The following is a 23,547-nucleotide window of genomic DNA, read 5'->3' as shown; positions in this document are numbered from 1 at the left end:
GAACAATAAAAATATGCTGAACTTTCTAGCAGTCAGAGAGATCCATGCAAAGGCAACAGGATGCCTTTATCACCTACCACATCTTTAAAGAACGTGTTCAAATTCTGATACGTGATGCTGGCAAGACTGTGGTGACAGGTGCTCTCCGAGGCTACTAGTCAGAGTGTAAATGGGGACAAGGTTTTTGGAAAGGAAATGACATTTGGCACCAACAGCCATTATCCAAAGGAAGGACAAATATGCACACAATGATTTTTATTATAGTGTTATTTATAACGGACAAACCCAAGTGTAACCTGAGGGGTTCGTTACATAAATTGTTTAACGACAGGGAGGAGTGCCAGCGACCCTGCGGGGAGGGGAGGGGGCTGACCCTGCAGCCAGGGTGGGCATGGGCACTCGGGCCAGCATTGCCGTGTTTCGGCCACCCCCGCCCCTGCTGCTTCCGTGCGGGCAGGGTCAGCGAAGCAGCACTGGATTCCGTGTTGGGAATGAATGATTCCTCTGCCTCAGCCCACAGATGACCACCGCCTTCTGAGAAGTGGGACTTGGCCAGGCAGGGGCCCAGGAATGAGTGCGTCAGGGAGGGCAGCAGGCCCTGGGCACAGGGCAAGGGCCACCTGATCAGGAAGGTCCCGCCACTTCATGTCTTGTCCTCTGGGACACTTGAAGCCCAGGACCCTAACCAGCTAGTTTCCTGGCCCGGCCTCTGTAGATGCTGGATGAAGTTCAGGACACACAGAAGAGCATGGGCGGCAAGTGTATATTCAGTGACTCTGTGTAACTGGCGTGTGGCATGAGTGCAGTTGTGCCCCAAGACCTGGCCAGGAGGGCAGGAGGGCGCATGGCCCCCCTCTGGCCACACCGTTTGCTGTGGACTGAAGAAGGAGCTGCCTCCCACAGGCCCATCCTCACTCGGTAGACAATTACGCGCAGCGAGAGACTCAGAGTTTCTTGGGCTAACAGGACCAAGTCCACTACCGTCCTCCCAAAGACAGGATATGCCTCCGTGCATGCAGACCTGGAAGCCCAGCGCGGGCTGTGTGCAGAGGCTGGGAGCCGAAGGTGTATGTGCGGGCTGGGGAGTCGGCGCACCTGTGCACAGCACTTCTCATGGTGTGGGGTTGGGGTGGGGGGGCAGGCGTAGGGAGAGGAGGGAGGCAGGGTGGGGTGAGCTCTCCTGACACCACCGTGGCACAGCCCAGATATGCAGGAGTCCAGATTCTAAACGCAAATCCGGATTTCCAGATGGGTTTTCAAGGGAGAATAGAATATATTTTATTTAACAGCTTGAGAGGCCTGGTTTGCTTAATCTGGCCAGGCCAGGATATCTTAATCTGTAACTTTCAAACATTTAGAATCTAAAATTTAGACCTGTGGCACGTGGAACCCATTTGTAATTTTGTCCCTCGCCCCACACGCACTGGGGGCAGGGGGGGCGGCCTGCATGGATGTGGGGGCAAGGGCTGCCGATGAGGCTGGGTAGTCTGGGTAGGCAGGGGGTAGAAGGTGAAGGGTCACATCGAGGAGCCTGGACTTCATCTTGTGGTATAAACAGTAGCAGAAGCCAGCGAGCTGAGTTGTTGCCAAACGTATTACATGCAGGACTGATTTGTCATAGCACAAACCACGAAGGAGGAACTATTCTTTCCCTTATTTTGTAGATGAGGATGAGATGACTTAGGGCAAATAACGTGGCTGGGACACAGGGTTGGTAGTTAGGGTGTCAGAATTCAAAGACAGACCTACGGAATCATGGGGGCAACCCCGGCCACAAGCCAGGGTGGGCTGACGGACAGCGTGAAGGTGGGAAGCATAAGGTTATGTGATGGGTCTGCCCAGAAGCCACAGATTTGGTAGTTGTTTGGTTCCTGGGAGTGAGGGAGAGGGAAAAGTCAAGGGAGGTGGAGGACTCATGTCTGAGTTGTTGGGGAAGGATAGTGGTGGATCCTCAGGAACATAGATCAGAGAAGAAAACAAGCCTCTTGGGCCTTGGTTTCTTCAGCAGGGTACTGAACCAGATGCCGGTAAAGGTCTGTTTTTGTATGATTGTCATCCTTGTCTTGGAGGGTCATTGGTCGTCCAAAATGTTAGAGAATCTCTTTGTACAAAAAGTACATGATTTATATGTAACAGGCCCTCAGGTATTCATTGATTGGTAGATTTCTAGATATTTGCATCTGTACATAGCCTACTTTTTGAACTTTTCATTTTTTTTTTTTATATTTTATTTATTTATTTGACAGAGAGAGAGGTCACAAGTAGGCAGAGAGGCAGACAGAGAGAGAGGGAGAAACAGGCTCCTCACTGAGCAGAGAGCCCGATGCGGGGCTCGATCCCAGGACCCTGAGATCATGACCTCAGCCTAAGGCGGAGGCTTAAACCACTGAGCCACCCAGGCGCCCCATGAACTTTTCATTTTTTTAAAGGAGGAGGGACAGAGGGAGAGAGAGAGAGAAAATCTGTGCAGCCCGATGCGGGGCTCGATCCCATGACCCTGAGATCATGACTTGATCCAAAATCAAGAGTTGGGCACTTAGCTGACCGAGTCTCCCAGGCGCCCTTCGAGCTCATTTCACATGTGGTCTCTTGTTAGTGTGCCACTTTGCTGTCCCTCCCATTTTATGTGCCATGCACTTGAAGGTTTTTTGGAGAAGTCTTCTCTGTATATATTTTAAGTAAGTGCAGCAGATATTTTAAACCTCTCGTCGGCTCTTTCTCACATTATAACAACCCTACCATGTACGGAGGTGTTTGTATACCACCCTGTCTTTCCCACTGCGTTACAGATTCCTGCTGGATTAGGGAAACAAAACCAAAAACCAGACCTACGCTTTTAATTATCCCGCGAAGCTGTCCCAGTGGTCAGCGGAAAGCCATGGAATACAGTAGTCCTGAGAGTGTGCGGTTCAGATTTGTGCAGGGAAGTGAAGAAATCGAAGGCGGAGATGGGGAGACCTGGTGGCCTTTGGGGTGACCCCAGGGAGAAGTGCTGGCCTGTCCCAAGGCGGGAGCAGCGAGGAGCAGGAGGGAGCACGCCTGCCCTGCTCTGGGCCGCCGTGAACCAGCCCGTGGTCAGCCTCTCCACTCTCAGACCTCTCCTGAGGGACAAGGGGAGGAAGGAAGGGGCTGCAGGAGGAGATTCCACGAGGGCACGGGGAAGTCACGGGCCCTGGCTGGGGAGGCGCTCTCGTCCTGGAAGCTTCCCCATTGCTCTTGGCTGTGCTGAAGTCCAGGGCAAGGCACATCAGCGGAAGAACTGCAGCGGCCGCACACCGCTGGGTCCTGACTTGACTGAGCCAGGGACCTTACTGGAAGGGGAGGGACTCGACAAGGAAGGAAGGCAGTGTCCAGCTGGCCTCGAGGAGAAGTTGAACCATTCTGCAGGCCTCTGCGTTGTGTCCTGGGGCAGGGAAAGGAGCCGTGAGAGGCCTGGGGCTACATTTGGGTAGGCCTTCTGGGACAGGGCTGTGTTCTGGTGGTGGGCTTGGCAGTGGCAGCCAGAGGGGAAAGGCTCCAGCGCCCACTGCCCTCCTTCAAGGAGCCAGAGGGAACACTCCCCCCGCCCCGACTTTGGATGTCTGGACGTCTGTGTCCTAGCATGTGGGGCGTCTGGCCCTACCATCCATACAGTCCTCCCTACTCTCTGGGAAGTGGGTCCCGTCAGCCCCGTTATGCACAAGGACATCGAGGCTGGAGGAGATGACGTGACTGCCCCAGGTCAGACACATGTGCAGTTGAGACGTGAAGCTCAAGTTTCACGGGCTCCAGCCCTCCTGCTCCCGCCCGGCACCCCACCTCTCTCATGGCTCCCATCAGTCTCCGGGCCTTGGCTTCCACCTGCCCCTTCAGTGTCGGCTGCAGGCCTCTCATCCCCTCTCAGCCCATTACCAGAGATGCTTTTTTTTTTTTTTTCCTGTCCAAGTTTTTATTTCAATGTCAGTTCACACATATAACAGTCTGTTCCGTTTCTGGCGTAGAAATGAGGGATCCGGTACTTCCAAACAGTAGCCAGTCAGGCTCCCTCCTCCGTGCCCGTCCCGTTTCCCCCATCCCAGCACAGAGGTTCTTCAGCGGGGTCCGCCGGTCCCTTGACTTCGGGCATCCCGTGACCCTCCGCATCGGTGTGCAGAATGTAAAATGTGTGTGTGCCCGTGTGTGGTTTTTTCTGAGAAGCCATAGCTTTTATTTTAGGAGACAGGCTGGGGGTTTGTTGGTACTTGGTATTTTTATGGCTGGGAAAACCCCGACATGCCCAAACCATGTCTTGGTCTTATTTCCCCTTTCCCTGAAATTCCTGAGGAGTCTCTGCCTCAGGACAGTGACAGACGGGAGAAAAGAAACCAGAGCCGCTGAACTGCTCGGTGCACCAGTTCCGGGGCTCTCCAGCTGGGCTCTCTGGGGCTCGAGACCCACGTCCAGGCCTCCTTTCCCCAGAGGCAGGGAGCAGAGGCCACGATCAGGAGCTGGGCCCGCTGCTGTATGACAGCACGGAGCTAAAGAGAGGGGTGTGTGTGTGTGAGAGAGAGAGAGAGAGACAGACAGACTGCTTGCCTTATCCCAGTAATTGTGACACTCAGTACCCTCAAACAAGTGGCCAGATCAGCTGCTTCTCCTCTCCACCGAAGCTTTGGTCAGAGTCTCACAGAGACTACCCTCACAGAGGGTAGAGCTGATAAGCTCATTTCTGACGGTTTTACATAGTAGTCACGTATGGGACTTCAGAGAGGACACCTTATGTCATGGAGAGAACCAGCTTCTGAAGTTGGATCCAGCCAGATTCTCCCCTCGCCTTTCTGAACCCCAGTCGCCTCCGTGAAATGGGGTGTGGGGCACCTGCCAGGCGACCCCTCCTCGCTTCGGAGCTGCTGGAGGGCAGAGGGGAGGGCTCATGCACCCTTAACCCCAGGCCCCAGACTTCCGGAGGCAGGAACAGTAGTGACGACGGTCATTGGGGTGGCAGAACACCCATCTTGGCCTCATGACACTCGAGTGTCACACTTGGCCCAGCCACCTCTGTGACCTTGATTGAGCATGTTTCTTCATCTTGGGGACCGTACCTGTGAAGTGGGTGAAAGCGGAGATGTAAACGAGTAAGGTCTGTGAAAACCAGCCAGGAGCCTTGCTCCCCCCCACCCCCCGCTGTGCCTCCTGCTCTTCAGGTGGGGGGGGGAGGGGCAGGCATGGGCGGGAACCCCAGGTGCAGAACTGTTGGGGCCTGCCAGGTCCCACAGAGGGGACAGGGGCCTGGCAGGGGCTGGACCTGCGTTCCTTTCAGTCCACGCCTGGCCGTCTCAGCAGGAGCTCCTCCCCAGGTCTGCATAAGATCTTGGCCGTCTCCACCCTTCCCTTTCCTGCGGGCCATTGGGTCTGTGGGATTCCGAAATAGAATCAAAAGAAGCAGATGACCGGTAAGCCAGGCTGGGCTGGAGAGACGAAGAATCCAGTGCGGATTCCTGGGTTTCTGGCGGCTTGAAATGTGGGGTGGATCTAGAAGAGAGAGAACTGATAGTAGAAGGGATAGAAGAACATACAGATAGTAGAAGAGGAGACAGAGCAGATCTGGAGAAACCAGAAACCACGTTCATGTCCAGCAACAGCGGATTGGTTCAGTAAGTTATGAGACATCCTGGTGAGACCGGTTCTTAGAAAACAAACTTTTGATGTCTGTAACAATTATATAGCTGTATCATTTAGCCAAACCTCTGCTGTGTACTTCTGGATTTTCCTCTGGTTTGAATTGTGCTTTTATAATAACACTAAATAAGCAGACTTTTTTACAAAGGTCTTCACCATTCTGATTACTGTTAGAAGAGAAAGGTTGCAGTCATCAGATACAAAAACAGCCTTGAGGCTTTTGGTTCATATTGTCAGTTTTCGTTTTAGAAAGGCTCTACCAGTTTTACTCCTATAGCAGAGTGCAGGAGAATCCCGCCTGGGTGTGCCGACTGCCACAGCGCCAAGATACATACACAGAGACACATGCACACACGTACACGTATTTTAGAGGATAACAAGGAACATCTTATTTTAATTTGCGTCTCGTTGTCACTATTGGTTTTTTTATGCTTATTAACCTTGTTCTTTCCCTACTTTTATGGTGTCCTGTTGATTTTTTCATTAATTTTTAAAATATGTATTTCTTATTATCTGCAAAATCTTTCTCACTTTTTTGTTTCCCTCATAATTTGACTTATTCTATTTTTTAAAAAGATTTTATTTATTTATTGGACAGAGACACAGTGAGAGAGGAAACACAAGCAGGGGGAGCAGGAGAGGGAGAAGCAGGCTTCCCACGGAGCAGGGAACCCAATGCAGTGCTCGATCCCAGGACCCTGGGATCCTGACCTGAGCTGAAGACAGACACTTAACGACTGAGCCACCCAGGCACCCCACTTATTCTATTTTTGATATAGCAAAACCCTTAAAAATGTTTACAAAGTCAAAATCTGGGTTTTTTTGTTTTTTTTTAGTTTATTTCTGACATTGCATTAACATGTCAAAAGTTCGGTGATAAAATATCCACCTCAATTTTCTTTTAGTTTTGCTTTTTTAGCATTTAGTAATTTCGTGTAGGGTATGAGGAAGTAAAAGGATCTTTTTTCTAAAGAGCAGATTTTCAAATACCACTTGCTGAGAAAATGGTCTTGGGCCCACCGGCGGTGAAGCTTCCTTTACCATAACCGTAGCTAAATATATATATATAAATCTGTATATGGTTCTGCTTCCGGGCTCTCTTGGTTCATTGCTGTTTGTGTTGATTCTTACACATCTATCAATGCCTTAATAGTTGCAACTTCGTAATATACTCTGATATCTAATATGTAAATTTGGGAGCTATTTTTGGTAAATTTCAAAAGTCCTATTGGGATTTTTCTTAGACTTCTGTTAAGCCTACATGAATCTGGGCAGACTTGGCATTGTGTTAATATTCAGCCTTCCCATCCAAAAACATAGTTTGTCTCTCCCGTTTCTTTTTTTAAGTCATTTTTTTATATCTCTCGATAAAGGATTATCACTTTTTAAAAATTATTTCAGGTCACATATCTTTAAGTCTTTCACTCAGTAGTTGATATTTTTTGTTAGGATTGCAAATGGAATCTCCTTTGTAGTATATTTGGACTGGTCCTGTTGGAGTTCACGTCCCATTACTAAATTATTCTGTCCATTCTAATTTTTAGTTGTTTTTCTTAGGTTTTCTAGGCAAATAACAAACACCCTGAGATACCAGGTTGGAGTCCATGGCTTGGTAATGCCTCCAGTCTGTAGGGTTGGTGCGATTCTCTCCAGCAGTAGTCGGAGCCCAGTGGGTGGAAAAGGTGGATGAACGGGTTGAGCCCAAGTTGTTGGGCTGCCGAGGCTGGGGCTATAGAAGGGCAAGGGGCAGGGGGCTGTGTGCTCCCTAGGGTGACCGACTTCAGGGACTAGACCAGAAAGGGCTCGTGGACTGGACAGAAAGGGCTGGGGGCTGGAGGAAGGGAGAGGGTCAGGAGAGGATGTTGTGGCCCTGGAATGGATGCTGGGATGTCAGGTTTTGAGACCTGATGCCTTTTCTGTATGGGACTGGGCTCCCCGAGATCTCCACTTCGCAGTTAGAGACACTAAAGCTCTGAGAGCTTGTCACTTGCCTGAAGTCACCCACTGCTAATCAGTGGCATGTTGTGTTCTGCTGTGCCTCACTAGCTCACGTTCTGTCCTTATTTTTCAGGTTCACTTTAGAACAGTTGACTGAAAGCAAGGAGAGACAGCAGAAGGGAAAGGAGGCGAGCCCAGCAGAGCAGCTAGGAGAGAGAGGGCAGGCTCCTCGTGGGCCCCTCAGTTAGCTGCAAAGGGGAGGGGACAGCTGGGCTACTGGGTCCTCCTGCTGACCCAAGAATCCCCTCGAACCAGAACGGCACACCTCAGGGCCCCACCCAGAAGTGCCCCTGCCCTGAGATTCGCTCTGTGTCCTCCCTCACACATGGTGGCCCCACCATGTGCTCCCTGTCCCCCACCACATACTCTTGTCTCTGTCATACATCCTGTGTCGTGGCCCCCCACCCCGACCCCAGCACGCCAGCTTATCCCTCTACCAGGGTGTCTGTTCCCTGGGCCCCCGGCCCCCCAGTATATACATCATGCCTGCACCTTGTTTCTCGTTTGCCTGTACACACTTGGGGCCCTGCCCCCCCACACACGGTCCCATGACGGGCTGTGTGCCCAGCTCACGCCCACTTATGCTGTGTCTGCAGAGTGCTTCTGATGGCTTCTGGAAATCTGTGGCCACGCGAGTGCCCAAGGAGCCCCCTGAGATTCGCATCCTCAACCCGTACTTCATCCAGGAGGCCGCCTTCACCCTCATCGGACTGCCCTTCAACAATGGCCTCATGGGCCGCGGGGTGAGACGGCGGGGCCCTGGGAGAGGGCGGAGGGGAGCTGGGCCAGAGATGGCTCGGGAGGGGGGGACAGGGCGGCAGGGTCGGGGGGCAGGGGCCCAGCCCTGGGACATGGAGCTCAGCCCTGGTGAATGTGGTTAAGGGTCTCAGCCTGGCTCAATAATCCAGCTGAATTCTGCCCTCCTCTGTCCCCTCCAGAACATCCCGACCCTTGGCAGCGTGGCAGTGACCATGGCACTACACGGCTGTGATGAGGTGGCCGTCGCAGGCTTTGGCTATGACATGAGCACGCCCAACGCACCCCTGCACTACTACGAGACCGTGCGCATGGCGGCCATCAAAGAGGTGCTGGGCTGGGTGGGGGGCGGTCCCTGAGCAGGGCCGAGGGAGGGATGCTCCCAGCACAAACGGACAGAGTGGGGTGAACCGGTGGCTGGCCCAGCTGCCCTGAGCCCTGCCTTTAGCTAAGTTGGGTCACAGGCCATCCATCCCTGCCTTCGGGTCTCTTGTCACCAAGCATCCTCTGTGCCCCTGAACCTAGTGCTCCCTTCCCTGCCCTTCTCTCCCCGAACTTTCCCTCCCTGGCACTCTCTTTGCCCAGGTCCTGCACCTGCCTTATCCTTGCTGTCCCCAACTGCCACATGCTGATCCGGGCACCCGCTCAGCACCATCTTCCCCCAGAAGACTTCTGTGCCCCCTCAGACCATCCAGAGACATTGCCTCTCAGTGCCAGAACAGTCCCTGCACCCCTCTGCCCTCCCTGGGAAGGGAAGCCCTGTAGCATGGATGCTCTTGATCACCCAGGATGGCTTCCCAGGTGGTCCACATGTCCAGGTGCCTTCATGTTCAAGAAGCATTCCCGGTGTCCGGGCTGGCAGCCAGCCTCTTCTCACAGCATCTCTGCATTCACATCCCAAGCCCATGTGAATCTGTCTCCCAGTCCCCTCACCGCCACCACCGGCCTTCCACGGACGCCAGCCCACGACCTGCACATCTTGGGCCAGCGCTTTGAGCAACTTCTCTGCTTCCACAGAGGGGGCTGGGGTGGAGTGGGTGTTGGAAAAGGCCTCCCCTCTGTGCAGACTCCTTGTCCTGTAAATGTAGTGCTTCCCATCTCAGCCAGCCCTCCTGCCTGCTCAGCACCTTTCGCATGCCCCCTTCCAGCCCCGAGCCCTGGATTCCCTGAAGGCTCCCCCACCATCCCTGCGTCCAATGGGAGCACAGGCTACAGTGGGGACTCGGGCAGCTCCTGTGGGCTGGTCCCCTCTGCCCTCCTCACTCCGTCACAGCGTGACTTCCCCCTTCCCCTGCCATGACTCCCACAAAGGTCACCAGTGACTCAGCGCAAGACTGCCAAATCCAGTGGACACGTGTAAGCCTCATCTCTCCTGACCTCTCAGAAATGCTTTTTAAGTTGACCACTCCTTCCTCTTTGCAACTTTTCCTGCTCAGACTTGCGAGTCCGTGATCTCGGGTGTTCCTCTCATTTCACTTGCTAGTCTCTCTCGTTCTCTTCCTCAGTGTCCTTGATTTCGGTCCACCCCCAAAGAGTTGGCATTCACTAGGGCTCCATCCTGGGTGGTCTTCTCACGTTCCACGTTCTCCAGGAGCTTGACATCCCCGTCTGTGGGTTAAGTTCCTTTCTGTAGTATCTCGCATGTGTTGTTCACTCAGGCACCTTAAGCCGTGAGAAGTTATTGCAGGAATTTAAGAGCGCCTTGGGAAATGTGGAACGGCCTTATGGTGGGGCCCCCCATTGCCTGGAGTGGGATTCAGGAGTGGGGGGCCCACCACGGGGCTAGGACAGCTCCAGATTGATGCCATCGCCCTCAGTAGTGGTTCCAGGCCTGCCTCCTTGTTGGTCTTTCCGTCTGTATCTCTTTGTGTATCTTCTTGCCTTTTTGGCCCCTGCCTGCACCCACTCGGAACCATTAACACAACATTCACCTGTCTCCTGGCTTCCGTTCCTCGATATCTTTGGCTTCTTACATACTGCTTTCATGCAAACTTGGTGTCCGGGTTCCAGGCAGAGGGTGGGAGGGTGTAGCCAGCTCACACAGGGCTTCGTGCGCCACGGTGAGGAGTTTGGACATCACTCCACTGGCTGGGAGGGGCCACGGGAGGGTTTCAGCCTGCATGTAGTAAGTCACTAGCATGTAGTAGGTCACTCTGGCTGCAGCACGAAACAGAAGGCCACGAGGCAGAGATTGAGCTAGCCGGGGGCCTGTCCCAGCAGTCTAGGCAAGACACGAAGACTCCATTGACTCCAGAGTGGATGAGAAGATGGAGACAGAGACAGAATTTTTGATCGGCAGGGCCTGGGTCTGCCCCCGTGCAGGAATGGGGGAGAAGGGCTGCACCTTCCCTGAGTGCCCTTAGTGGAGCCTGTTCCCTTTCTTCTTCGGCATGCCAGTTCTCAGTTTCCAGGCCAAACCGCCCCCCGCCCCACCGCACCCCCATCATCCTCTGAAACCGGCTGCCTTGATGCTCACGGCATTGGTTGCATCTGCTCCATGCAGGGTGCTGGGGACTTCAAGTTAGGAGATCCCATGGCCTGGGTTTAGAACCTGGCTCTGTACCTTTCTTTCCTTTCCAGTAAGGGGGTAATGATAGCACCTATCCCCTGGGTCTGGGGAAGATTAGACACAATAGTGTGTTAAAAAAAAAAAAAAAAGCCTGGCACCCAGTAAGCATTCATAATGTTAGTCGTTATTATTAACATTTTATCTGTACTTGTCACTATTAACCTCCCAATATCCTGGTTGAGGATTCACTGAAAATGCTGGTGCCTGGGTTTGGGATCCCCACTGTCCACCTTGAATGTCTGCAGGAAGCACTTGAACCGTCCAGCCCCCTGGTCCGAGCACTGTTCGCCTCTGCTTGGCCCCTGGGCCCATTCTCCAGGCCCAGCAGGAAGGGGCGGGCAGCCAAGGTTCGTGCTGGGGGATCTACAAGGAATGTCAAAGGAGTTTGGAGAGGAGACAGAGCAAAAGAAGGGAGGAGTTAGGAAGGTGAAGGGTTGTGGAAACCAAGGGAGCAGCGCACAGGGACTGTCCACCACGTCTGGCGCTGTCGAGGAGTTTAGTGAGAGGAGCACTGGGAAGCGGCCAGCGGCTGCACCAGTGAGGTGGCCCCATGTACAGTGGGGAGAGCAGCCTTGAAGGCCAGTGGAGTAAAGGCAGTGCACAGAGGCAGGCATGGTGCCCAGTACATGCTCCCAGGAAGCAGGGAGGAGGAGGTGGAGGATGGAGCAGCAGCTCGCTCAGGGCTGATGTGGGCTCACACAGGACTGCGCGAATTGTGTGAGTTGGGAGCACAGCTGCCTGTTGAGGTCCATGGCCGGCAGGGAGGGGAGCAGTTGCCCAGGGAGAGGGAGAGCACAGAGCACCAGTGGTCGGCACAGCCCCAGGGTTTAAGGACTGGGTGAGGGGCGAGGAACCAGAGATGGAGGGGGAAAAAAGAGCTGTCAGAAGGACAGCTGCATCCAGGATCAGGGGTTCTGCTGAGGCTGGGGACCCAGGACTGCCAAAATTCGGCCCCAGCCCGTAGACGGTGTAGACAACACAGTATAGACAGCTCTGGTAAGCTCCTGTGCTGTCCGCATGGAAGGGAGAATGAGGTGGCATTGCCTGGCCTAAGAGAGCTACAACCCAGGGCCAATGGTTGTTTCCTGTTTTATTTTATTTTATTTTTTTAATTTATTTATTTGACAGACAGAGGCAGGCAGAGAGAGAGGAAGGGAAGCAGGCTCCCCGCTGAGCAAAGAGCCCAATGTGGGGCTCCATTCCAGGACCCTGGGATCATGACCTGAGCCGAAGGCCGAGGCTTTAACCCACTGAGCCACCCAGGCGCCCCGTGTTTCCTGTTTTATTATGGACACTGTCAAACATTCATCAGTGTAGACAGTAATATAGTGAGCGCTCATGCCTCTGTCACTGACCTCCCTCAATTATCAGTTCCTAGCCAGTGTTCACCTGTCCTTCCTTTCGTGCACCCCTCCTCACTGATTATTTGGAAACAAGTCTCAGATATCATATCATTCTGACCATAAATATTTCAGTAACTTTCTCTAAAAGACAGGTGCTTTTTAAAAATTAATCACAATACCATTATCACACCTAAAAAAACTTTTAACAGTTTCTTAATATAAAAAATATCCAGTCTTGAGGTGCCTGGCTGGCTCAGTCAGAAAAGCATGCAATTCTTGGTCTCAGGTTCATGAATGCCGGCCCAACAATGGGTGTAGAGATGAGTAAAAATAAGTAAACAAGCTTTTTAAAAAAATCCAGTCTTCCCCTGAGCTTTCGACCATCAGTGACTCCTGGTGGGTGTTCTTGAAACAAACCCATCAGTGATTGCTTCTTCCTGGGGGTGATAGAGGGGAGGCATAAGGAAAGAATGGACTAAGTGTATACATTTGTTCGGATCCTGGCCCTGCCATTCCTCCAGGCCTCTGTGTTCTTACCCACAAAATCTAATTTCATTCAGCACATCTTTATTGAGCAGCTACTGTGTGCTGAATAGTCCCTGCCTTCAAAGAGAGACAGTGTGCCGAATGAGTGACTCTTCGAGGGATGAGGGCAGATCATGCTGGGGGTCTGCAGCAGGAAGGGACAGGTCACAGATGGCAGAGTGTTGTGACAGGAGCCTCAGGGGAGCCAGAGGTTTTAGGGAGTTTGGAGGGACAGTGGTGTGGACGCAGCGATTGAGAGAGGCAGACCCTGCAGACCTTCCAAGCACCATGGAATGTAGAGTGGGAGAGAAGAAACAGTCACCATTTGAGGTGTGTCTGGGGGACACTATCCTTAGGGGCAGCCGGGTTCATGGTTAGCCCAAGAAGTCGAAGAGCATAGTCAGAGGACACAGGGAATTTGGCCTGCGTTTCCGATCAAAAAGATTTGGCAAGCTGGAGAAGGTGGACTGGATGAGACTAGGGCCAGGACAGAGCCCTGGGTCCTTAGCCCCAGCCAGCAGTGCCGTGAACACCACGGTCAGGCTCCCGCAGTGCGGTCAGGTGCATACAAACTCCGAAGAGGCTGTCCCCTTTCCCTGAGCCAGTCAGTCCATCCTTTTTCATTCTTTGAGGGACTTAGCCACCAGAGCCTCCTGGTGCAAGTACCAGGGACAGGAGAGAGCCTGAGCCCAGGTGCAGTCTTCGCCCAGGAAAGGCCCAGAAGGTGGCATCTTCCCTGTAATTTTCACATTCACAGAAAGGTGAGCCTCTTGTCCTCAGCCCCCCACCCCCACCCCACCCCCGGCTCCTCTGATCTGGGAGGCAGGATTTCATCAGCCTGGAGACTGCGTTGCATCAGGCCAGAGGATGACTAAGCGACCCCACGCAGTCCTCTTTCCAGCAGGGCACAGCCCCCACGCCTGGGCCAGCTCTCCCTGACTCACATGGTCTACCCTCAGGGTGCCTAGGATCTAGGTGACCTGGATGCACAGCTAGACAAGGAGGTGACGTCTGTTGAACAGGGTGGGAAAGCCCCTGTCTTCTAAGTCTTGGAAGGAGAGGAGAGGCAGAGTTCTCGTAGGGCAGGGAAAGGGGTTCTGGGAAGGGAGGACGATGAGCAAATTTCCCAGTCACAGAGCACTGGGAAAGTGTTGGGCAGAGGAGAGCACCAAGCTCCACTCATCCCTTCCCTGTGCCTTTTCTTCCAGTCCTGGACACACAATATTCAGCGAGAGAAAGAGTTTCTGCGGAAGCTGGTGAAAGCACGTGTCATCACTGACCTAACCAGCGGCATCTGACGTGGGCCCAGCACATGGCCACAGAGGTCCTGGCACCGCCAAGAGGAAGCAGCAGCCGCCACCACCTGCCCACCCCATTGGCCTCAGTCTGGCTCTGCCTGAAAGGTGCAGGAGTCTTCAGACCCAGAGAAGGACAGTGCCAAGTGGCCCCAGGGGTGGCAAGGCCTTGGCAGGGCAGCCAGAGCTGTGTCTGCCCAGAGGCCAGCCTCAGAGACCAGCACTTAGCCTCATTCTCAGCCTGGGTCCTTGAAGTCAGAGGGCTGGAAGGCCACCGGCCGTGCCCAGCAGGCCTAGCATGCAGGCGGTGGACATCGGGCAGCAAGGCTGCTGCTGGAATCATTTCTCCAATCAGTGTCTGGTGTATTATCATTTTGTGAATGGGGGGGAGGGGCGGGATAATTTATTTTTAAATAAGGTTGGAAATGTCAAGTTGGGTCCACTTGCCATGCAGAAAGAGGCCCACCAGGGGGCCTGCCGGGCAGTGGTACCAGTGGGCTCCCTGTAGAGTGGGGGTGCCATGACTAGCCCGTGCCCTGCTTGGGGCTTGGCAGAGGTGGGCAGGATCTCATGCCAGTCCCCTCCTGCTCCTGACACTGTTTGGCCTTTCTTGAGGAGAAGATGGGGTATTCCCATTCACCAGCCCCTAACTACCCCACAGGGACATGTGGAGCCATCATTTAAGCCAACAAGACAGACCCTGGCTTAAGCAGAGAGAACTTGAAAGCTCAGGAGGCGAGGCCTGGCCTAGCCTGATGGAAATGCCCCCCGCCTCCCAGCTGATCCGTAGGACAGTGCCCCAGCCTGGACTGACCAACTTGGCAACTGTTCTGGATTTCAGCAATGAGACTGTCAGGTCCTTGGGTTCTGCCTTTAGCCTGGACCAGAGGAAATAAGGCTCAAGGACCTTGTCCAGGCTGTGGCAGCCATCTTGGGCAGCCATCCTGGAAGCAATAAAGCTCTTCCCTGAATCTGGCCTCGTCTGCTTTCTATGATGCTCCTGAAAGAAGCAGGACTCTGGGGCCTCGGCAATGACACAAAAGCCAAGGGCCATCTCTCTAGTCCACAGATTCCTGGGCTCCTTCCTCTTCTCCTTCTGAAGCCTCTCCCATCCCTCACAGTTCCGTACCCTCTTCGCCTTAAGAGAGGCCGACCAGAAGTATGACGGCATGCCCCAGGGTCTGCCCTACCCTGAAGAAGCCAGAGGGCAGGGGGCTGAAGTCCACAGGGCCCCAGAGCCCCAGTTACACAGGGACAGAGATTCCTGCAAGCTCAGGAAAACCATGTGCTGAGCCCCAACACAGAGAGGCTCATCGGCCACACTTGCTCCTGGCTCTCAGGGCTGAGCTCCAGAGGGAACAGGCCCCATCCCCACCCAGAGCACAAAGGCACACCCCTCCCCGCGACCCCTCTCCACCCACACAGAACAGGAAGGCAGAGCCCAGCTCTAGGCACCCCCAGGTGAACCCAGGAAAGGACACCCCCACCCCGACCCCGAGAGACCTAGAATCTGATGGCTCCCCTCCCAGCGTCCCCAGGCAGGCCTGAGATCAGGGCAAATCACACCCACATCTGAGGCATGGAGTGCGCTTCCTGCCAGAGCTGCCACTGTGGCAATAAGTGAGGCTGGCCAGCCCCCTTGCCTCTTGCCTGCCATCCCAAGAGCCACCAGCGTAACCATATGCCCCCTTAACTGCTGTGGTTGGTTCGCGGGCAGAAGCTGCCTCTGCTGGGGGGGAAGCCAGGCCCTGACAGAGATAGGCACACCCAGAACTCCCTTGGGATGCTGCGGGAATGAGTTTCCACATTCTACAGGAATGGCGCCCCCTGGAGTTGTATGGGGCCTACAAGAGGCAGCCATGGCTGATTGAGCCCCAGGCTGTAGGAAGCGGCAAAGGGAGGAGCTATTCCCTGCTTGGTCCCCTGTCCCCCAGGGGTCCTGTCAGGCCCGAAGACAGCCCCTGGTCCCCCCTTCCCCCATTCACCCAGCAGTTCTCTGTGCTCTGGCTTCCACTGCATGGGACCTGCTGTCACAAAGCTACAGTTCTCAGCCCTGGCCATATACCAGGCTAACCCATGCAAGCTGGAAAACCTGCACATGCCCACCCCAAGATTCTGATTCAGGTCTGGGGTGGGGCCCAGATGTGGGTGGTTTTTAAAGGTCCACAGGTGATTCTGATGCATAGACAAGGCCTAGCTGGTCCGCACACGTGCCCTGAGCACTTTCCTCCCCACCCACGGCTCCCAGTTGTCGGCGGGTCGGCAATTCCCGAATTGCCCTCTTCAGCCCAGCTCTCTCCACTTTGCTCCAGGCTACACAGTCGGCTACTTCCTGAACATGGCCTCTAGGGTAACCCACAGGTCCTTGCAAAGCCACACATCGAACACCCAACTCTGGAGCTCCTGTCTCCAACCCATCCTCCTCAAGGGAGCCCCGCTGCCAGCATGCACCCCTCCACCTGGTCACCCAGGCTAGAGGCAAGTCTTTGTCTGTCTTACCTCTTCATCCCATCCATCAGGCACCAACTGAGTCTTCAAGAAGCTGTGGTCTGAAAAGCCTTGTAGCCCTCTGCCCCCCCCACCCCGAATCTCTGCCTCAGTCTCCTCTCTCCCCAGCAGCCTCCCTACGTCTCCCGCCTCCCGCCCCCGACCAGCCAGTCATTGCAACGCATGTCTGGTCACACCATTCTCCTGCCTGCCACCTTCAGTGGTCCCCGGTCCACTGGTATAAAGTCCAGACTGCCCAGTATGACACACAGGACCTGGCCTTTCCTTACTTCTATCCGTGTTACTCAACCTCCACCTCACCTGCCAAATTGCTGTAATTAGGCACCTGAAACACTACCCTCCAGCTCCTACCTCAAAGCTTCCGTGCATGCGTCTCTCCTCTGTGACCCTCCCGTCTGCCGCCGGGGCTCCTGCTCCTACCAGCGCGGCCCCAGGGAGCGCAGCATTTCGGGCGGGCGGCAGGGCGGCTGGAGCAGGGTCAGGCATCCGGAGCCCCAGCGCCCCACTTCACCAATCCGACAAGTCCATGGTTCTGCGGAGAGAAGAAGCTTGCGGTGGGCCAGGGATCGGAGAGCAGCCACGGTGGCTTAGCCAGCTGGGACCCTGGAGCCCACGCCAATCTCAGGGCCCCACAGCAGAGGCAGCGACTGGCCTGTCTCCTCCCTGCCCGCCCTCCGCCCAGCCTCCCAACTCCCTACTTTGCGTGCCTACAAACTCTGAACTCCCAGTTCCCGTGCCTCTCCGCCGCCCGGGTTCTCCACTCTGCATCCCCAGGGTCCCTTCCCAGCGTCTCCTCCCCTCAGCCCAGCTTAGGGGACCTAGCGTAGCCCGGGGGGACCGGATCCCAGCAGGTGGAGCGGCCAGGTGAGCCCTGAAAGGTGGGGCTGGGCGGGGGCGCTCCGGGCCCCACCCCGGGATCCGGTGACGCCGGGGCTGGAATTTGACACCGGATGGCGGCGGGCATGAGGCTGCTAAGGGATGGAGTTGGGCTCGGCCCCCAGACACGGCCCACGGGCTCTGCCAGCAGCAGGTCCCTCGGGCCCCAGCCCTCACTGCGTCCCGGACCCAGAGCCCTGCACCGCGGTAAGCCCACCTGTTGGCCCACCCTTGTCCCAGCCCTGGGGCTAGGGGGAGTGGGCAGGAGAGTTCCCCTCCAGTCCTCTCTCACATCCTCCCTCTCCTGGGCCAGAGGCACAGCTCTCCGCCCCTCCCAGCCCCCTCAGTCCCCCTGTCGCTGGTCGGACTGCACTAGCCCGCCGTAATGTGAGGCTCCCGCTGCCGCTGCAGGGCGCAGACTGGCTGCCAAGGCCACGCTTTTGGCTGAAAAGGGCGCTGCCAGGTGCACAGCCCTGGGCATGAGCCTTTTAAGCTGCGGAGGAAAGCTCAGCACTGGTCCCAGGAAAGGTGCCTAGAAGACCACAGAGGAGGACCCCTGTGGTGAGTATCTGGCTGCCAAGCGGTGAAGCAAGGACTGGAGGACCAAGTGGCCCCCAGACCGCTAGGAGGGAGACTGGGCCTGACCTGCCCTCAAGAGACCAGCTCCTGAGCTCCCCCTAGCACAGGGGGTCACTGAGGCTGCCTGGCCCGGCTTGCACTCCATCAATGAGAAGTCACTAGCCTGGTCCCTCGAGGCCCGATTCAAGTAGGAGCACACCAGGGAGGCCTGCCTGGGGAGATCTGGTCCACAGGTATGCAGGCGTTCTGTGTGCCGTGGGATGGGACCCAAGGGCAGACCAGCTAGTGAGGGCTCTAGGGCCCCAGAAGGGTGTTTGGGAATGCCAGCCAGGGTGGGTTCCCCAAAGTCTTGGTGGGGCTCAGAAAGGCTGGCTGGGCTCAGGAAGCATGGCTCATGGGGGAAATTTAGAGGAGCAGGGCCAGGCTACCAGACCCACAGGAAGCTGGAGGGGGACAGACCTGGACCAGCTCTCAAAGACCAGGTTGAAGTGGAGGCCTGGCTGGCCCTCCTGGGAGTTGCTCAGGCATGTGTCTGTCTGAGCACAGCCAAAAGCCCCCCCCCCCCCCCCCCCCCCGCTTTGAGTCGGCAGGCTTGGCAATGCTGCCCCCTGGTGGCCACAGGGAACCATGCCCAGGCCCCACGTTCGAGGGCCCATCAGCCCCCAGCGTCCGCTGGCTCATCTGTGGGGAGAAGAGAGAATTCTGGCGGCCCTGGGTCCCGACAGAAATCACAGAGGAGCAAGGAACCGCAGCGCTGGGTGGGCAACACGGGCTGACTCTGGGGGCATCGCTGACATCAGATAGGTCAACAGCAAACACCCTGAATCCTCTCTAGTCCACATCTTCCTCCTCTGTGCCATGGAGACAAAGGTCTCTGTGGGACCCAGAGTGTCCAGCTACTTCCTTCTCCAAGCTGCTCCTGGCAGCTCCAACCCTGCAGCGCAGAGCAGTGAGGTCCTGGGGCAAGAGACCTTGGGATGTGAAGCAGTCGCCGAGCTTCCCTGGGTCTTATTTGTGTAGGTGGAAAATGAGGATTATGCCAGCTACCTCATGGAGTTGTGAGGACTGAAAGAGGGAACAGGTGCAAGGTTCCAACACAAAGTTAAGTTCTCAATGCAGTTACTTCTCCTCCTGGGTTGAGTCCAGCTATCCAAGCCTCTTGTACTTCATCTGGAAACACTGAAGAGGAGGGACGACCTACCCAGAGGATAGCTCATCTCTCGTTGTTCCAAGCTGCCTCAAGAGGAGGAGAGGGGTGGGAACAGGTCCGCTAGGGCTGATGGGCGCACCTGGTATTGACAGATGGAGCCCGGATGTGGAAGCCTTTCTGTGCTGCCCCACTGGCCCCCGCCTAGGCGGCAGGTGAGTGGTTCTCCCAGTGACTGCCATCTGAAATTGAGGGAAGGTGGTTTGAGTGGGGAGGCAGCGTAGGGCTTGGCCTGGGCTGGCGACAGAAGAGGTAAGGGGAACGGTCAAGGAGGGACCAGGAGTAAGGAGGAACGTCAGTGATCTCTCCCCTCGGCTCCTTGAGGCAGCATACCCACTATCCTCCAACCTAAACCCTTGGGGAGCTCCCCCCACCCAATTAAGCGCCCATCCTCTCTCTGATCCTCGCTGCCCCAGCCCCTTCGCGACCTCCCTCCACCCCAGCCGACCCGGGGACCCTATTCATCCCTGAGGCTCCACTGCTGTCTCTGCGCAGCCGGCCCTGTGGCCAACCCTGGCCACTCTGGCCCTGCTGAGCAGCGTCGCTGAGGCCTCCCTGGGCCCCCCGCCCCGCAGTCCCGCCCCGCGCCTCGGCCCCGCTCCGGCCCCGGCGCCCCCCACCGGCCACCTGCCCGGTAGGTGAGAGGGCGAGGGGGCGGGGCGGGACGGGGCTGGCCCGGGACCCGGTGCGTGACTCCGTCTCCTTGCAGGGGGCCGCACGTGCGGCGGACGAGCCCGGCGGTCGTCGGCCCAGCCGCCCCGGCCCGCGCCCCTGCCGCCCGCGCCCTCGCCGGCGCTGGCCAGCGGGGGCCGCGCGGCGCGAGCCGGGGGACTGGACGGCCGCGCGAGCCGGGGGAGCCGCGCGCGGACGGCGGGGGCGCGGGGCTGCCGCCTGCGCTCGCAGCTGGTGCCGGTGCGCGCGCTCGGCCTGGGCCACAGCTCCGACGAGCTGGTGCGTTTCCGCTTCTGCAGCGGCTCCTGCCGCCGCGCGCGCTCCCCGCACGACCTCAGCCTGGCCAGCCTGTTGGGCGCGGGGGCCCTGCGGCCACCCCCGGGCTCGCGGCCTGTCAGCCAGCCGTGCTGCCGCCCCACGCGCTACGAGGCGGTCTCCTTCATGGACGTCAACAGCACCTGGAGGACCGTGGATCGCCTGTCGGCCACTGCCTGCGGCTGCCTGGGCTGAAGCCTCGCTCACGGGTTTGGCGGACTGCACCCCTACCGGCGGCTTCTCGCGCCCGGGGCCCTCTCGCAGGAGAGCCCAGGGTGGGGTGGGGGTGGGGATGGCTGGGGCCTCAGCCCGAAACCGAGGCCTCTGCCGGGTGAATGATGGCCATGAGCCCCCGAGAGATGGAGAGACGACGGGCCTGGGGCCCCAGGGTCCTCTCCCTGCCAGTCCCAGCCCTGCAGACACCAGACACCTCAGCTGCGGAGACCTTAGGACCCGCTTCGCACAGACTCTGGCACTGACTCGGCCGCGGCCCCGGACTCCTCCACTGGAGAACCCAGCAGTGACCAAGAGCCCAAGCCTCAGCCCAGGCCCTGGGCGTGCGGAATCGGAGGAGACACACGGCAATCGCATTGCCCACGAGGGCCTGGACTCACTCGTGGGAGCTGGACCCCTATTTATTATTCCTAAGTTATTTATTTACTTCAGTGGTTTGTCAGATCCTTTCCTGGGCAGTGGGGCCGGACGGGTAACAGCAACTGGATGGGGATCAGGGGCTGGCTATCACCCTGTCTTCATGCTGACTCAGCAATCACATGCCTGGCCTGGATTTTCCATTGCTTGCCTGCAGCCACCAGCTCTGGGACATGGGGCATGGAATACAGGCAGAGTGGGTGGCACAGGGGTGTTCTCCAATCCCAACAGGCCAGCTCACACCCCCCTACACCGTCCCCAGACCTTGGGACCCGGAGTTACAGTTGGAGAGAACCCTACCCTTGCCACATCAGGCATTCTGGGGGCCTCACTTAATGTGTAATGACACAGAGAACCATACACTGCCCCACCCCATGGTCACTCATCTGTGTCCTACCCTCCAGGGCACCCTGACAGGTGCATACACTGCCTGTGCTCAGAGACAATCCAGCACAGGGAGCTCACTGCCCACGTTCCATGAAGCAGCCCAGGGCAAAAGAGCATCTGCAAAGGCTGCAGTGGGGAAAGAAGGTGCAACTGGTTTGGGGGCGGGTGGGGGGGGGATGAAGCAGAGAGCATCAAGGGAATTAGAGGGCAGGAAAGGACTGAGGGGTCCCCCACAGGGACCTGCATTTTGAGAGATGAACAAGGATATTCATTTATTCATTCAACAAGTATTTATTAATTACCTATTATATGGTAGACACCAGAGATACAGAGGTGAAAGGGACATGATCCCTGCCCTTAAGCTTAACTCAGGAGAAACAGACTATAAATAATTATGGAAGTTCAGTTTGACAGATAGTATGAAAAGGAGAAGAAGCTAAGAGGTACACACCTGCTTCTGGAAGGAAGGAGAGGTTAGTTCTGACCCTGGCCTTCCACAGTGTCCCCGAGTCATCTCTCAAAAGTCAGTGCAATCCTCTGAGCTTTCCTGCCTGTCCCTGTGAAATCCTGTTTCCTGGGTCCTGTGAATTTGTCTGAGATGATGTTCTTTGGAAATAAGATGAGGGTCTGCATTTGGAAAGGATGCCAAGTCTGAGGAAGCACGGGGCGTCGAAGAGCCATCGGGAGGAAGGGATATGTGGTCTGGAGCTGAGAAGGGAGGTCTAGACTGGAGATAGATTTGGCAGCTGTGAGCACAAGGGCAGTGGCTGCAGCCAGGGGCGCGTGAGAGCACCTTGGGAATGAGCTGGCTGAGTGTGGGACCCCTCGGGCATCTGCCACTGCTAACCAAAATTCCTTCCCTAACCAAAATTCTAAGTGCCTGGCTGCTTTGGCACAGTTGCCCCCTTCACTCGGGCCAGAGTGAGGAGCAGACAACAGGGACGGCTGTGTGCGTTCTGGGTCAAGGAGGAGAAACGGGTCTGTGCTTCCACTCTTCCATTTTCACTGCCCCAGTTCTAGGTGCTCCCCAAACTCTGGTGCTCTCACACTGCCTTCAAACACCCCTTTGCCGCGTCTCTCTCCCTCCAAACTGATTGAGGATCCTCAGTCCCCAGCCCTTCCCACCTGCACCCGAAGAAAATGGAACCAGTGCCATGCAGTTTGCAGACACCTCATGGAGGCCTAGGCCTAGGCCCTGGCCCTGGTTGGGGATGAAGGAGGACATCCCATCAAGCAGGGTCATTGGGTCCAGGGAGCCCCTGCTGGAAAGACTTGAAAACCTGGCCTAGCCCCCAAGCCCTCCAGATCCTGCCCTTCAGTGGTCATTTCAGCTCTCAGAGCCACTTAAAGAAGACAGACTGAAACCACCTCTGACAATGCTCAAGAGAGCACTGACCTGGCAAGAGAGCCAGGTCAGAACCCAAGCCAAGGGTTCTGGCTCTCAATAGTCCTGATTGCCAGTCCTTGAGCAAGTAGGGTCCCTCCAACTCAACAATGCATTCTGGGCCCCAGAGAGATTGTGCCCAACATCTCACACAGTCCCAGCTGAAACTGTACCTTCTCTAAGAAGAACACAGTCCCACAAGAACCCAAATCCCTCTTAAAGAATAAAATAAAATAAAGCCCTTTCCCCCAAAGGAACAAGTTCCAGAGCTGTAGTTCTCTGCCTACAACTTAGCAGAGGTCACTGGCATGTGAACTCACCAGGCAGAGAACTTTCCACTTCCGGAAGCCACAGGTGGTATTTCCATTCTTGACCGTAGTCTTTGTTTCACATTTGCAAAAAAACTACATTGCCCCTTTGAGTGGTCTTCCCAGAACCAAGCTATGGTCTCCTCCAAAGGGCTATCAAGTCACCAACTCTTATAAGATGGAAAACTACAGGCAGCTTTGAAGTGGCAGTTTTTAAAGCTTCAGGGAGCACCCAAAACTTCCCTGGACATTTGGTTCATCCAGGAACCAAGGTGTGGGGTTCCATGTGCTGCCCCCTGCACTTGCCAATGGCTTTCTTCCTCTCTTGTCCAAAGATGGTCCTGTTTCCCCTGTGACAGAGTGTATGTGCACCAGCTGACTCACTGAGTTCTCATCTGGGAAAGGAGAGGTTGTGTAGAAAGCTAAGGGATCAGAGAAAAGATCTAGGAGAGTCTGCACTATGTGAGATCACCTTTCTTGGTCACAGGAGTGGTTCTTAACCTGTTATGGGGTTGTAAAGTCCTTAGGAACTCTGAT

General features: G+C 55.9%; 2 protein-coding genes across 20 annotated transcripts in view; both read left to right on the top strand.

Annotated features, from left to right (window-relative positions):
• ST3GAL3 (ST3 beta-galactoside alpha-2,3-sialyltransferase 3) overlaps window positions 1–15,094 on the top strand; it is a 194,142-nt gene extending 179,048 nt beyond the window's left edge. For 17 of the 19 annotated variants that reach the window (XM_046006412.1, XM_046006500.1, XM_046006402.1 and 14 more), the window contains 4 exons: window positions 8,232–8,378; window positions 8,574–8,720; window positions 11,206–11,307; window positions 14,037–15,094. In XM_046006412.1, the coding sequence (XP_045862368.1) occupies window positions 8,232–8,378; window positions 8,574–8,720; window positions 11,206–11,307; window positions 14,037–14,126 (486 nt within the window). In that variant the 3' untranslated portion in view covers window positions 14,127–15,094. The remainder of the gene's footprint in view (window positions 1–8,231; window positions 8,379–8,573; window positions 8,721–11,205; window positions 11,308–14,036) is intronic. The other 2 variants (XM_046006455.1, XM_046006447.1) reach the window with 1 other exon arrangement.
• Window positions 15,095–17,595: 2,501 nt separating this feature from the next.
• ARTN (artemin) lies at window positions 17,596–20,802 on the top strand. The gene is made up of 5 exons (XM_046028097.1): window positions 17,596–17,714; window positions 17,919–18,068; window positions 19,389–19,448; window positions 19,789–19,927; window positions 20,003–20,802. Exons 3-5 carry the CDS (start codon window positions 19,389–19,391, stop codon window positions 20,473–20,475), a joined length of 672 nt encoding a protein of 223 aa, XP_045884053.1. The 5' UTR covers window positions 17,596–17,714; window positions 17,919–18,068; the 3' UTR covers window positions 20,476–20,802.
• Window positions 20,803–23,547: the final 2,745 nt, after the last annotated feature.

This window comes from Meles meles, chromosome 1 (assembly GCF_922984935.1).
Source record: "Meles meles chromosome 1, mMelMel3.1 paternal haplotype, whole genome shotgun sequence".
NCBI classification, from domain to species: Eukaryota; Metazoa; Chordata; class Mammalia; order Carnivora; family Mustelidae; genus Meles; species Meles meles.
This window is presented reverse-complemented; position numbering and strand designations above follow the sequence as displayed.